Source organism: Camelus bactrianus, chromosome 32 (genome assembly GCF_048773025.1).
Source record: "Camelus bactrianus isolate YW-2024 breed Bactrian camel chromosome 32, ASM4877302v1, whole genome shotgun sequence".
Classification (NCBI taxonomy): domain Eukaryota; kingdom Metazoa; phylum Chordata; class Mammalia; order Artiodactyla; family Camelidae; genus Camelus; species Camelus bactrianus.
This window is the reverse complement of record NC_133570.1, coordinates 20,330,242-20,345,158: the sequence shown is the minus strand read 5'-3', so window position 1 is coordinate 20,345,158 and position 14,917 is coordinate 20,330,242. Positions and strand designations below refer to the sequence as shown.

The 14,917-nt window shown below is 53.3% G+C and overlaps 1 protein-coding gene across 4 annotated transcripts in view; it reads left to right on the top strand.

The window, feature by feature from the left end:
* MORC2 (MORC family CW-type zinc finger 2) overlaps nt 1-14,917 on the top strand; it is a 38,131-nt gene that overhangs the window by 18,289 nt on the left and 4,925 nt on the right. For all 4 annotated transcript variants that reach the window (XM_074356124.1, XM_074356122.1, XM_074356123.1 and 1 more), the window contains exons 6-24: nt 676-784; nt 4,004-4,163; nt 4,278-4,389; nt 4,798-4,923; nt 5,394-5,473; nt 6,137-6,219; nt 6,751-6,836; nt 7,972-8,112; nt 8,205-8,359; nt 8,450-8,578; nt 9,085-9,190; nt 9,476-9,608; nt 10,731-10,805; nt 10,891-11,271; nt 11,852-11,983; nt 12,364-12,418; nt 12,808-12,949; nt 13,033-13,257; nt 13,349-13,442. In XM_074356124.1, coding sequence (XP_074212225.1) covers nt 676-784; nt 4,004-4,163; nt 4,278-4,389; nt 4,798-4,923; nt 5,394-5,473; nt 6,137-6,219; nt 6,751-6,836; nt 7,972-8,112; nt 8,205-8,359; nt 8,450-8,578; nt 9,085-9,190; nt 9,476-9,608; nt 10,731-10,805; nt 10,891-11,271; nt 11,852-11,983; nt 12,364-12,418; nt 12,808-12,949; nt 13,033-13,257; nt 13,349-13,442 — 2,524 coding nt within the window. The remainder of the gene's footprint in view (nt 1-675; nt 785-4,003; nt 4,164-4,277; nt 4,390-4,797; nt 4,924-5,393; nt 5,474-6,136; nt 6,220-6,750; nt 6,837-7,971; nt 8,113-8,204; nt 8,360-8,449; nt 8,579-9,084; nt 9,191-9,475; nt 9,609-10,730; nt 10,806-10,890; nt 11,272-11,851; nt 11,984-12,363; nt 12,419-12,807; nt 12,950-13,032; nt 13,258-13,348; nt 13,443-14,917) is intronic.

Genomic DNA, 14,917 nt, shown 5'->3' with positions numbered 1-14,917 from the left:
CAGGTTTGAGGTGTCAGAACAGTGCTGAGACACGATGGCTGTGATTACGGGGCGTGGGCCGGTTGTAGGCCTCCTCCAGACTGTGAACAGGAAGGATGCTCTGTCTGGTTAGCCCTACATTTGGCTGAGCCTTTGGGTCATCCTGGTGTTTGAGGGCTTGTGAGTGCAGGCGGTGGGCTTTTCCCTTGATGGTGCTGCCGTTTGAGGAGTGAGTGGGAGGGGAGTTGGTGTCAGCAAGGAAGGACAGGTGAGGACTGGGTGTGCTTGGCGTGGAAGATGATGTGTTGAAGGTGTGGGTCACTGGAGTGAAACCTGGCGGTGCAGTCAGGGTGCAGCAGCTCTGGCACAGCCAGGATGAGCCCAGAGCATGGGTGGCCATGGGAGGGTGAGACTCACAGGTCATTCACAGGTGGTGAGACAGCCTGGCTTGGGGGGTAAATGTGGTTGAGAAGGTGATAAAGAAAGACTGAGGCCAATGGAAGAGCAGAGGGGGCGAGTCGGGGGAGCAGAGGGGGCGAGGGCTGTGGGCCTCAGCGCAGGGCCCTGGGAGCAAGGGAGGCCTTTAGGAGAGCCCTCTAGAGGCAGATTCAGGCATGTCCAGAGGGCGGACTTGCTTCTTTTTCAGGTGAGCTTTTGAACCCCTGGGAGAATAACCCACCTCTGCTTCCCTTTCAGGGGCTCCATGCGCATTGGGAAGGATTTTATCCTCTTCACCAAGAAGGAAGACACCATGACCTGTCTCTTCTTGTCGCGGACCTTTCACGAGGAGGAGGGCATTGATGAAGTGGGTCTCATCCTCGTGCTCCAAGTCACCGTCCCATGTGTCCTGGTTCTGGGTCATTTGCATGCTGGACTTATTTGTGTTGAGGATTGCAGCCCTGCCCCCGACTGAGGGATTAGCTGGTTGATTGGATGAACTGGTTGAGGGGGTAAGACAGGTATCTTAATGTAATGTGAGAGGAAGTAAAATCTCACAGCTTCTGAGAACAGTTGTCCTGGTTCTGAGACTGCGGCCATCAAGTGGCAGGGACCAAGAGGTGGCTCTGTGGGTCTCCTAGATCTGCAGCTAGAATTCAGTATGGGGTGGGGGGTGTCGCTGTGGAGAGCTGTTTTATCAGGAGAGGTATTTTGGGGGCTTCCCTGATTTGGGTGGAGACCCTAGCTGGTGATAGTATTAGGGACAGCCCTGTCTTTCCCGTGTGCTGGTGATTCTGTGGAATGTGCTGTGAGCGCGTCTTCTAAGGGAATGAATGTGTTGCTCTCACCTTCTGTATCAGAAGCTACAAGTCATGAACCTACGAGGGCTGGGCAGGTAGTGGAGCAGGATCATGTTGGGAAACATCGGTGTAAGTTCTTCACCAAGTGACGTGTGATACTCAGCCCTAGCTGATTGTTGTTATGCTGGAAGACAGGCGTAATGAATCTAGAATACCCTGATTTTAAAACATTTTGGTAATTAATTATATAAGCTGAACACATGCACAGCTGACTCTGGGCCTGGTGGGTGGCTCAGATGTCTGCAGAGCTGGTCTGCTGAGGTCTGTACCCCATCGTGGGGAAGATCAGGGAAGCCCTTGGTCTGCCCAGCCTCAGACCAGACTCCTGCCTCCTTTCACATGTGAGAAAGGGAGGCTAGAGCTTGCGAGAGGCTGAGAGGGTCTACGGAGAGAAACCCACCGCTGTCGTGTGAACTGGTGAATTCGGGCAGAGTTTCCACCTAATTCATCTGTGCTGGTTGGCTGGGATTCACTTGGTACTGGCCTTGTTTAGATGTGGATCCTAAATCCTAGCAAATCAATTCTTGTTGGGAATGAAAGGCACTTTTTCTGCCATCTTTACTTGGTAAGCCAGTGGGTTTGTTTGCCTTTTTGGTGGAGCATGTGTGTCGGTTCACTCAGTGGATATACTCAGCAGACTTGGAGTGAGAGGTGCTGAGCTGGAAGGCACTCCCCGGGAAGGTGGGGCTGGAGTCTGTGTTTTCCAGAATGTTTCCTGATGGCCTGAGGGTGGTGGGAGGAGGGGGTATGTAGACTGTTCAAGGCCCTGAGAGCTGGGAGAGCAATGGGAAGATGGTGGCCTCTGGAGAGCAGAGCAGGCTTGACCTCGTGCCTTGGGGAGTGTAGGGGACTTCAGTAAAACCAGCTACTAAAGGGAATTTAAGCAGGGGTGTGGCAGTAGCAGATTCTCCTTGAAAAAACTCAGTTTGGTTATTGTGTGGTGACTGAAAGGTTTGCGGTGTCGGTGTCTGTGGCCAGGCACACAGATTCCAGATTTGGTGCTTAATCAGTGGAAAGGAGAAAGGGGAGGAGGGGTCCTAGGTGACTCGGGTTCTGGTGGGGCAGGTGGGGCGTGGAGGATAGGCAGTTTGGAGAGTTAAGTCTGGGTCTGAAACTCGGGGAAGGCCTGGATCTGGGATTCTTGGTAGCAGGTAAGCTCACGTAAAAGAGCGTGTGGCCCAGGAAGAGAACCTGGGGTCTCGGGCCTGCCCCGTGTGAAGGCCTGGGTGGGGGACGTGGCCTAAGAGGCCGAAGTGGCCAGAAGGGTAGGAGGAAAAGCTGGGGAGCGGGGACGCTGAAAGTAAAGAAGTATTCTAGAGGGGAGGTGGGGTGCCTAATGGGGTGAAGGCCCACAGTTAAAGTAATGCCATTGTCCCCTGGGGCTGCTGAGAGGAATGGTTGGTGTAGAGTGTGGTACAGGTGCACAGAACACAAATGGAACTCAAATCCCCCGGTGGAAACACTAGGTTGAAATTTTTTCCTTACTTGGTGTTAGAAGGTTACTGTTTTGGATTGTACTCTAGTGTGCACTCGGCCAAGATTTCAGAATAAGATCATTCTCAGCTGGGTTGGAATGTGTCCAGACCAGCCCCAGAGCTGAATACTGCAAGCACGAAGTTTCTTAGAAACCAGTCAAGTGTCTCAGAACTGACAGTTTATCACCCCAGCACTTGTTAAAACACAGAGTCCCATTTCCTCAGGGCGGGCGGTCTGTGTGGAACCTCTCAGGTGCCTGGACTGGTTTGCTGGGCAGAGGAAATCCCAGGCCACAAGGCTGGGCGGGACGGGGAGGGGGGCCTGCATGTCGAGGCCTCTGGGGAAGGGGCGTTTGAGGCAGTGTTTTTGAAGAGTGAGGAGGATTTTTCCCCAGCTTTATTGAGGTATGATTGACAAGGTAGGGTTTTTTAAAGATTACTTAGACGTAAGATTAAACTCCATATGTGTGGAGGAGAATATTAAAATCTGTGTACAGTTGAGAGAGGAATTAGAAAGCGGATCCCCACGTAGCCACCGTCCTGGATGGATGTGGACGTTCCCCTGTGCCCTGACCAGTCATACTCCTTGTTGCTCCTCGGAAGGAACCGCCCTCATGGGACTCTGGTGATGATTGTTTCCTTGTGTTTCTTGATAATTTTGTCACCTGTGTCTGCATGCTTGAATAATAGTTTAGTTTTGCCTACATGTGAATTTTATATAAATGGACTCATACTGTAGGTTTTTGTATTTTGCTTCTTCGTGTACCGTGTTTGTGAGATTCATCCACGTTGATGCCAGTAGCCATTTGCCCATGTTCATCACTCACAGTAATCCTTTTTGTGAAGACAGTATGGCTTAATTTGTCCACTCTGCGTGGATGTTAGTGTTCTTGCACGTCTGCTGGTAGACACGTGCAGGAGAGTCTCCTAGGATCTGTACCTGGGCGTGGAATTGCTGAGCTGTGTGTTACATTTATATGTGTCTTCAGAGACACTACATGCTTAGAGATACAGTTTCCTTAGTAGAAAGTGTAGAATTATTACCAAATTGGGGAAATGACCAGGGACCTCCCAAGCCCTGAACGCAGAGACCCCCCAGGCCATGAACCAGTGTAGCCGGGAGGACCTGGGAGTGTGAGGCTATCTTGGCAGGAGCCCCAGAGCCTCTGGTGCCAGGCGGGGGAGCTTGGGTGTCACCGTGGGGAGGGACGGGATGGACACACCAAGTGCTTGCCTGTGCTCTCTCCAAAGGTGATAGTCCCATTGCCCACCTGGAATGCGCGGACCCGCGAGCCTGTCACGGACAATGTGGAGAAGTTTGCCATCGAGACAGAACTAATCTACAAGTACTCTCCCTTCCGCAATGAGGAGGAAGTGATGACCCAGTTCATGAAGATTCCTGGGAACAGTGGTAAGTAGGCTTTGAGCCTGTAGCCTGTAGAATCTAGGGGCTCCAGAGCTGTGAGTGGTGTGGGGGTCGGCTAGGGGTGCCTGGCAGAAGGAAAGGAGGATTTCTGTTCCCCAGGAACGCTGGTAATCATCTTCAACCTCAAGCTCATGGATAACGGAGAGCCGGAGCTGGACATAATCTCAAACCCAAGAGATATCCAGATGGCAGAGACTTCCCCGGAGGGCACGTGAGTGTGGCTGGGAAGGGAGGACGAGGGGAGTGACTTGTGAGCTTGTTCCTGAATTCCCCAGAGTCAGAGTTGATAAAGCTGAGAATGCCTGTCTTCCTGCCACAAGACAGAGGGATGGATGGAGGGCAGCAGGTCCTTAGCTAATGCAGATAAGGAGACTAGTGACCCCCTGCCCCAATTCCTTAATTTGACGGAGGAAGAAACAGAGACCTAGAGAGGGGAGAGGAGTTGCCTGGGCCGTGGCGGGCAGGGGGGCCATGCCAGGTGTCCGTGCCGGGGATGTGAGGGGGTGGGATGTGCTGTTTGGCAGCAGGAGAGGCCGAGATGTGAGGTGGAAAGGTGGCAGGCCCTTGGTTGGACTGGTGATGGGTGGCAACAGAGCCCCTCCTCTCCCCCTGCCTCCAGGAAGCCAGAGCGCCGCTCCTTCCGCGCCTACGCCGCTGTGCTCTACATTGACCCCCGGATGAGGATCTTCCTCCACGGGCACAAGGTGCAGACCAAGAGGCTCTCCTGCTGCCTGTACAAGCCCAGGTAGGGGCCTGGCCACCCTGGCCTGCTATTTCCCTGGGGCGGAGGGTGGGGCCTGTCCATCCATCTTTTGGGCATCATTGGGAATGTCGGCTGATGAGAGGCTCTGATGATGCCAACTGAGTTTAGGCCTTTCTTCGGCTTGCGACTTACAGTGGACACCCTTCTGGGTCCTGAGGGAGGGACGAGGGTGGCTGACAAGCTGGGGAGGCTCAGTGAGTGTGCCGCCTGTGACTTAGAGGGTGCCCGGCCTGGCCTTGGTCTTTAGAGGTTGCTCAGGAAAGCAGAGGCCCTGGCTGATTGCTGAGGTTGGCTTCTCCTGCGGAATTAGCGACATGCCTGGTGAGTGGCGTGGCTGCTTATCAGAGATGGGGCAGGAGGCAAGGGACTCAGGAGGGTGCAGGACAGTTGCTGCCCGGCCCCCCTGCTGTGTGGGCCCTCAGATTGCTTCCCCTACCCCTGCCCCACTTCAGGATGTACAAGTACACGTCCAGCCGGTTCAAGACCCGCGCGGAGCAGGAGGTGAAGAAAGCTGAGCATGTGGCGCGGATTGGTAATGACCCTGTGGGCAGGCGGGGTCGGCAGGGGTTGTCCGGGGGGACGTTGCTTGTGACGAAAGCAGGATCCAGGCAAAATCTCTGTCCATCACCCAAGGATAGGCTGTCCTGGGCCCTGGCCCAGTTCCTCTTGTACCCCTCCTGCCACGTTCCAGTCCCCTCAGCAGTTTTTCTGCCCAGGCTGCCTCTTCCTCAGCCATTTATAGGCACTTATCTAAAAAAGCAACATCAACTCCTTGACTTGCCTGCCTGGAGTGAAGAATCCCACGCTGTCCTCTGGCACAAATGCTTGTGAAATTGGTTCTTTTGACTCCAAGGCAAAAATCTCAAGGTTTCTCATGCTGACCAAGCTTCTTGGCTGCTTGAAGGGGGAGTAGTTGGCTGAGGACAAGGATAAGCTCTTGCTGAGGGTTTGACTCTGGTTGCCTTGGGCAGTTTTTGACCTGTTCTGATTCATTTGTAAAGTTTGAAAAGCTTGTCCGTTTTTCTTGGGGCCTCCTTGGCTTTCCAGGCAGGGAGGCTGCCCTCCCTGCTCTCCCATTCCTTCCCTGACAGTGTACACACGTCTTGTCTAGCGGGGTCTGCACTGTGGGGTCCAGCAGGGATGACTAAGAGTTTGGCCCTTTGAATTCCTTATCATGGTTTCTTCTGGGTTTCAGCTGAAGAGAAGGCGCGAGAGGCAGAGAGCAAAGCCCGGACTTTAGAAGTGCGCCTGGGCGGCGACCTCACGCGGGACTCCAGGGTGAGGCCGCAGACCCCCGGCTCTCCCCGAGCATTGCTGCTGGTAGCATCCCAGTGCTGGCCTGGCCCAATCTCAGGCCAGTCAGGAACCCCTTGCCCTAACTCTGAAAAATGGGATATGACATTTCCATAATCACCGTCGAACATACTGTGTAGGGAAAGCTTGGCTGATCACTTCAGCACCCCAGCAACCCCATGAGGTGGACACTGGGAGTATCCTCAGTTTACAGAGAGAAATTGAAGTGAAGAGCGTCCCTTGCCACAGGGCAGTTCTCCACCCCTCCCCATGTGATGCACCCCCTGTACAGACTGCTGTTTCAGTTTTGGGTGTTTCCTCCCTAATGCTGGTGAATCCGGTCAAGTGAAGTAGAGCTTTTGACTTGGTCCCTAGCGAGGACCCTTTTCTGTGGAAAAGAAGTAATTTCCAGGTCTGGTTTTGCGTCCGTGTGATTTAAAGCGAGATGTCTTAGACGTTACAGCACTGCCTGCTGTGGCCCGAGCACGCCTCACTCGGTGCTGGGTGCGTTTCCAGGTGATGCTGCGGCAGGTGCAGAACACAGCCATTACCCTGCGCAGGGAAGCCGATGTCAAGAAGCGGATCAAGGAGGCCAAGCAGCGGTGAGTGCCCAGCAGTGGCCTCGGGGCTTTTAAAACTATGTAGCTTTGGTACTGATTATTGACAGTTAAAGGGCTTGAGGAATCCCTCCCCACCTGCGAGGGAGACGTTCTGTCACACACAGAGGGCTTTGAGAAAGCTGCTAATGTGATCCCAAGGGCTTGTCAGATGCCCCAGGAGAGGTTCCCCCAGCTCAGTGCCTCCTGAGCCAGGACGAGGGGGCAGAGCCAACACCATGTGCTGAACACAGAACCTTCCTCACTGGCAGCTCTCCCTCCCTCCCTCCGTCCCTTTCCTCTGTCTTCCCACCCCTTCTCTCCCTTCTCACTCCTTTCCCTCTTTCTTTCCTTTTTTTCCCTTTCCATTTAAAGGATGTATAAGATGCTTATTGCATACAACTTGTAAACTATAGAACATTTAAGAAATACAGTTGTAAACTCCCTTATACTTCTCCCACCTGGTGATATCTACCCTTAACTGTGTACCCCTGGTTACAGATGTGGACTGGTGCTGTAGATTGAGGTGTTCCTTTTCATCCAGTCTGGGCGTGTGTCCTGGCTCCTTGCGTGACCTCTGTGCCCCTCCGTGCCTGGAGCCTCTCCAGGCTCTAGGTCTGAATCCCTGGTTGCCTCTTGGCCCCTCACCATAGCCATGGCTTTCGGGTTTCTTCCCATGAGTTTGGCCAGTGCTCATCCATCTGCTTTTCACCTTCCACTATTTTTTTTTATTTTTATCACATGATGGTTTCTTCTCTCACATACTTGTTCATTGTTCTTAGTAATTTCTGCCTTTTTAAAATGTATTACTGTCGCACTGGTGGAGTAGTTACGCAGAAAACCTTGTGTTTATCTCACTATGTGATGGTCTTTGCAGAGACTGGCAGCAGCTTCACAGAATCCCATTGATACTTCCATCCATCTCGTTTTGGTACCAAAAGCCAAAGTCTTGTGCTTTTAATTAGGGAGCTTAAAGTGACCACACAGAGCTTATCCTTATCAAGTCTGACAGGTTACACACTGAATGCAAACGCAAAACTTAAGTGTCTCAAGTTTAAGCTTAAGCTTAACACATCTTAAACACCATGGTGTTTGTGTGTTACTGGGTTGATCTGGTTGAATTTATCTTCTGTCTTCTCAGAGCACTTAAAGAACCTAAGGAACTGAACTTTGTTTTTGGGGTCAACATTGAACACCGGGACCTGGATGGCATGTTTATCTACAACTGTAGCCGCCTGATCAAGATGTATGAGAAAGTGGGCCCACAGCTGGAAGGGGGCATGTGAGTTCCGCCCACGGAGAGCATCCAGCCCAAGACGGAATGCGGGAGGGTTGTGGCCAGAGGGGTGACAGAGCCCTGTCTTCCTTCTGTAGGGCATGCGGCGGAGTCGTTGGGGTGGTTGATGTGCCCTACCTGGTCCTGGAGCCTACACACAACAAGCAGGACTTCGCTGACGCCAAGGAGTACCGGCACCTGCTGCGGGCGATGGGGGAGCACCTGGCACAGTACTGGAAGGACATCGCCATTGGTAACGCCCTTCCTCTTCATCTCCAGCCTTGGGACTCTCGCTGCCTGAGGGGGCTGGCTCCTAGCTGATGTGTGGGTGTTTGCCTTCCAGCCCAGCGGGGAATCATCAAGTTCTGGGATGAGTTTGGTTACCTCTCTGCCAACTGGAACCAGCCCCCATCCAGTGAGCTGCGATACAAACGGCGGAGAGCTATGGAAATCCCAACCACCATCCAGTGTGGTGAGTTGGGGCTTGAAACCTCTTCCTGACTCCTTTCCGACATAGTCCCTGTGCTGGCCTCCTGACTGCACTGACATTCGTGGACTTAACGGTCCCACTAAGGATATGAGTCTGTTTGGTGATGAGCCTGGGAGCTCAGTCTCAGGGCTGTGCTGCATCCACCTGCTCCTCCAGAATGAGGCAGGGTGTCATCTAACCTGCCAGGTCTCACTCAGTTTGTACCACATTGGTAGAGGTGTGAGTGATGCCCGAGCCAGGACCCTCCTGGAGCAGGAGAGGGGTTGGGGCTGCTGAGAGTCTGTGATACAAAGTCTTCATCCTTGCTGAAATCACTGTCCCTGGGGAGAATGACTGTTCTGTAAGGCAGGCAGAGTTGGAGCCAGACTGAGGGTCTTCACATGAAAGGTCGGGGCATCTTTGCCTTGGGCCTGGCTGGGAGGAGCCTGATTGGGATTATTGGTGGTGGGCATGGCCAACGTTTCATGGGGGTGTTTTCTGTATCACAGATTTGTGCCTGAAGTGGCGGACACTCCCCTTCCAGCTGAATTCTGTGGAAAAAGAGTACCCCGACACCTGGGTTTGCTCCATGAACCCAGATCCTGAGCAAGATCGGTGAGCACTTGCTCTACCAGGGACTTGGTGGGCATCTTTCCAGCCCCTTGCTTTCTTCACTTCCACTGTGCTTCTCGAGGTCAATGCTCATATCCTTACATCTCGGTTTTGCTGTACATAATGAGTGCCTGGAAATCAAAACAGAAGTGTGTCCTGCTTTGAGTATTAATTCTGTGCATTTGGAAACTCTGAAGAGGTTGCTCTGGTGAGAGATCTTGGGTTGGCTGAGGAGGAAGGACCCCGCCCTACCTGGACCATTCGCTCTCTAGCACTTTCTCTCTACAGATGTGAGGCTTCTGAACAGAAGCAGAAGGTGCCCCTGGGGACATTCAGAAAGGACATGAAGACACAGGAGGAGAAGCAGAAGCAACTGACAGAGAAAATTCGCCAGCAGCAGGAGAAGCTTGAGGCCCTGCAGGTGTGTGGGCAGGGGCAAGGGGGGCAGGAACCCTCAGTGGCTCCCCCGTTCCCTCAGGCTCAGTTCCACCCTCTCCTCACCCATGAGTGCTGCCACAGCGGAAATGCCAGCCTCCAGGCACGCTGACTCTTCTTTTAAAGAAACAATTTTGTTTATATATGACAAAGAGGCCCAGTTCATTTAGAGTGTTTTAAAATTCCAGAAAATAAATATATCTTAGAGGTAACTACCATTAACTATATATCCTTTCAACTTTTTATGACTACTGTATACACATAATAAATACATGTATTTTTTACTAGAAGTACAGAGATCATGACACATTTGTGTCATATCTCATAAGCACACAAATTTTTTTGTGCATAATTATTTTTGGGGGATAATTTTCCAGAAGTGAGTTTGAAAGAATAAAAGGGGTTTTAAATTTTTATGGTTTTTTTTTAATAACTGTTTCCAAATTATCCTCTAGAAGATGTATTATATCCTGTTTTTTTTTTTTTACCAGCAGTATGGTTATTTTTAAATGTTTATACAAATTTGGTAGGCAAAGATATACATCTTAGAATTTACATTTCATATTTCTAAAATGAACATGTTTTTCATGTATTTCTTTTATAACTATTCTTTTATTTCTGTCATTAATTTTTTCCTTGATCAATATGTCAGGGTTTTTAAAAATACATATATATGTGTGTCATATCAACCCTTTATCATACTTATTACAAAGGCTTTTCCCTTTTTGGCTTCTGTACAGGAAGATGCTCTCGTTGACCCGAGTGCTGTGTGCGTGCCTCCCCATCTGCTGAATCCCACCTGTCTTTCCTGGCTTTGTCCATCAGGGCTCTCCAACCTTATTTGTCTCATTTTATAGGAATTTAGTCCATTGACACTTTTTCTCAGTCTCTCAATTGCTGGATTAATCACATAGAATCTTGTAATTTAGTGGTTTAATGTCTGTGTATTTTTGTCTCCCCAGTGAGAGAGGGAGGCTTGAAATAGTGGGACTGTGGCCCAGGTTTTCCTTCTTATTTGCCTGCTGTCCCAGACAGAGTAGGGATCCAAAGAGTTTGCTTGAAAGTACCAAGATTTGCAAACAACCTCCTCATCATGTTTACCCTGCAGAAAACCACACCCATCCGCTCCCAAGCTGACCTGAAGAAATTGCCCTTGGAAGTGACCACCAGACCTTCCACGGAGGTGAAGCCTGGGGTTGGGGGAGAGGCTTTTCCTTAGGTGTCTTGTGCTGTGGTCAGTGTTCTCACTCTCTCTGGGCCTCTTCCAGGAACCTGCACGTAGACCGCAGCGTCCTCGGTCGCCTCCTTTACCTGCCGTGATCAAGAATGCCCCGAGCAGACCCCCTTCCTTGCAGGCTCCCAGGCCATCCAGCCAGCCCCGCAAGGCTCCCGTCAGCAGCAGCGCCCCAAAGCCTGCTGCCCTGGCAGCCCGGGAGGAGGCTAGCACCTCCAGGCTGCTTCAGCCGCCTGAGGCACCCCGAAAGCCTGCTAATACTCCGGGCAAGACTGCACCCCGGCCTGCCCCTCTGGTGCAGCCGCTGTCCCCATCTCTGGTGCCCAACTCCAGGAGCCCTCGGGAGGCCCCTGCCCCCAGAGCCATCAAGACTCCAGTGGTCAAGAAGCCAGAGCCACCCAGTAAACTCTCTCCGGTGAGACGCTCTTCCTCCTCCAGCCCCGCCCACAGTGGTGTGGGAGTGGAGTTGGGCAGCACTGGCTGCACTGGGGGGCCTCGGTGGAGAGCAGGCTCCCTGGCTGCCCCTGTGGAGGACGAGTCTGATCGCTAAAGGGACCCAGTTGGGAGCCCTGGAGGGACTGAGCTTGTTGGTTCCCTCTCAGGGAGTTCTTGGGTGCTCCCTCCGAGTTTGGGTGCTCCCTCCGAGTTTCGGTCCTCCACAGACTTGAGTCCCCTCCACTGCTTGTCATGTCATGGGCAGAGGTTGGCATCTGGTGACAGCCTTGGTGGGCTGCAACAGTGGCTGGTGCAGCTTGGGGAGGTCCCAGCTGGCCAGGCAGGCTCCGTGGGGAGTGAACTGAGAGGCTCACGTGTGAAGCTTTGAGCAGAAGTCCTCATGGGTACGTGGGCTGGGGGTTGCTGTGCACCTAGTATTGTCAGGAGCTGAGCCCTGGCAGGGACTGACACACAACCCCACTATGAACCACTCCTTTAGGGATCTTCCGGCACCTCAAGGGCTGACAGGGCCCCTCACGTCCCCTCTCCTCTTGCTGTAGGCCACTCCTGGTCGGAAGCGGAGTCTCGGGGTCTCTGATGAGGACGAAGCCGAGGAAGAGGCTGAGAGGAGGAAGGAGAGGTCCAAGCGGGGCAAGTTTGCTGTGAAGGAGGAGAAGAAGGACGTGAATGAGGTAGGTGGTGAAGTGAGGTTCTCAGAACACCTCTCGCGACCTGTGACGGGAGGCTTCCAGAAGCCCAGTTCATCTCTGAAGGACTCGGTCACACAGCTGACTAGAAACATGGTGCCAGGCAGGATCTGAGTGAGGATGGCTTAGGGCTGTAATCACAGGTCTGAGGTCACTGACACAGATCTGCTTCCATGTGTCTGACACTCAGCCTCTCGCCTGCTCTCTCGTTTGTCGGGGTTTGTGGAGGCAGAAGCATAGTTAGTGGTTTAGAGAGAGGCTCCCAGTGAGGCCACACGAGGGGTGAGGTGGTGGCTTCTGACCCTGGGCAGATAGGCTGCTCCCAGGGTTGCAGGCAAGGCCTCTGACAGACCCCATTCTTGCAGCTGTCAGACAGTGCTGGTGAGGAGGACCCTGCTGATCTCAAGAGTGCTCAGAAAGGTGAGTTCAGGGAGGTACCCGCAGCCTGTGGGGGATGTGGGGCCCCTCGGCCAGCAGCACCTTATCCCGAAGGCTCACGGAGGCTTTCCTGGCTCTGGGCTCTCTAATTCCAAGAAGAATTCTGAGGATGGCCCATCCTCGTGTTTATCTTTAGCATTAGTTCCTTGGTGTTCACCTCTGGCAGTCAATCATCCTGCTGCTCTGTGGCCCCCTCCTGACAGGCAGGGAGGGAGACCAGGGTGGCTGGGCTCCATGGCCCTGGCATTGCGGGTCAAGCTCCTAGGGGTTCTTGTCCCTGTGAACCTGGGATGACCTTTCTTGAGGTGGCCCTGGCTGGGTGGGGGGGCTCTAATCTGTGTTTCTGACTTCAGTCCTGTCCACACCTGCAGATAAAGGGCTGCACGTGGAGGTGCGTGTGAACAGGGAGTGGTACACAGGCCGTGTCACAGCTGTGGAGGTGGGCAAGAACGTGGTGCGGTGGAAGGTGAAATTCGACTACGTGCCCACGGACACAACTCCACGAGACCGCTGGTAACGCCCCTTCCGTGAGGCTGGGTTGACAGCAGTGGCTAGGGCAGGGGCAGGTGACACAAACGCTGTGTCCTCCTCCCTAGGGTGGAGAAAGGCAGCGAGGACGTGCGGTTGATGAAGCCCCCATCCCCCGAGTATCAGAGCCCGGACACACAGCAGGAGGGTGGGGAGGAGGAGGAGGCGGCGGTGGCCCAGCAGGCTGTAGCCATGGCGGAGCCCTCCACTTCTGACTGCATTCGCATCGAGCCCGACACCACTGCCCCGAGCACCAACCACGAGACCATCGACCTGCTCGTCCAGATCCTTCGGTGCGTTGTCATCCTGCTCCGGGCCAGCGGCGGCTCTCTGCGCAACCCCATGCAATTCTGACTTCCTGACCCCACCTTCTTTCTTATTTAGGAATTGTTTGCGGTACTTCCTGCCTCCAAGTTTCCCCATCTCTAAGAAGGAGTTGAGTGCTATGAATTCAGATGAGCTAATATCTTTTCCTCTGGTGAGTCTGGCCAGACCTTTGATTTCTGACTCTGGTGCTTAGTGGGATTGCCAGTGCTCAGCTGTGCCCCCTTCCCCACTCTGCCAGCCTCCCTTTCTTCCACTGAGGGAAGGGAAAGGAAGCCCTCACATTGTGGAGAAAGAAGCATCTTAGCTGGATGACTGGTATACAGCTGTGAGGTGCCAGGGCGGAATCCTCCCTGAAGGACGGCAGGCCCGGTGTGACTGAGGCAGGAAACAGTGAAGAGCTTAGGCTCAAAGTGCCTAAAACTTCACTCTCAGAGGGAGGTGGTGTGTGGAGATGAGCCCAGCAAATGCGGACGTGGTGCCTCAGTGCTGGAGCAGCAAAGGAGAGCATGTAAAGACTGAATTTTCAGCAGATGTTTGGACACTAGACTGAGAGCTGTAAGGACTGTCGATGTGGGGGGGGGGGGTTGGCAGCATGGGGAAGTGCGGGAGGGCAACCCAGTCTGAAGAAAACATGGATTTTAGCAAGTGTTTGAGTGATGGAAGGTGTTTGAGGCAGAGGGACTTTTGTGAGCAAAGGCCCTGGGATGAAAGGGCAGGTCGGGGCCCGAGGCAGGCAGCTGTCTGTCTGGTGAGCGCTTAGGGAGAAGGGGCCTCAGAGCCAGATGTGATGCCTCTGGAGCGCCCAGTCTTAGGCACAGTGGCTTAACTTTGTGTGACATGGAGGCCCAGCAGAAGGTTTGAGCGGATGGAATTGTGGATCTGAACCATGTCTAGGGCAGGGGCCAACAGACTTTCCCTGTAGAGGGCCAGTTAGCAAGTATTTTCAGGCTTACGGGGCTGTAAGGTCTTTGGGGCAGCTGTTCAGCTCTGCGTCACAAACAGCATATAGAGGAAGGGATGTGTCTGTGCTGATTGGGCCCATAGGCAGTAAGTGGTCAGCTGACCCTGCCCCTACGAGGGTAACTGGTTCCTGGCAGGATGGGTGGAGGGGACAGGGAGCCTGGTCTGCCTGTAAGCAGTCAGGGCTGAGGGAGTGAGAAGCAGAGCCAGGGGTGGTGGGCGTGGACCAGTGGATGAAGGCGTCATGTCAGGTCCTTCATTGACTGAAGGCAGGTGATGGGGGAGGAGGTAGAGGCCACACGCTTCCCTGGCTCACAGGCCTGTGGGAATTGGAGGTTGGTGACCGAGCTGTTAATTGGGAGAGAAAACAGAGGGTAGGGTAAGGAAAATGAGCTGTGACTCAGTTGTCTTGGGCCGGAGATACTGGCACTACGTTTCTGGTGATGTCCACTGGGCAGGACACTGGAGACTGGCCCTTGGGAGGGGCGGGGTGGGAAGGCCAGGGCCAGAGTGGGGACCTGGGAATCGTGTACGTCAAGAGGATGTTTCTATGGTAGGAGCAGCTTAAGTTTTCCAGGAGGCGTTTCTAGAGAGGACAGCTAGAACTGAATCTGCAGGATCGGTGTGTTTGACGGCAGCCCTGGGTGGCAGCTGCGTGCTTGATAA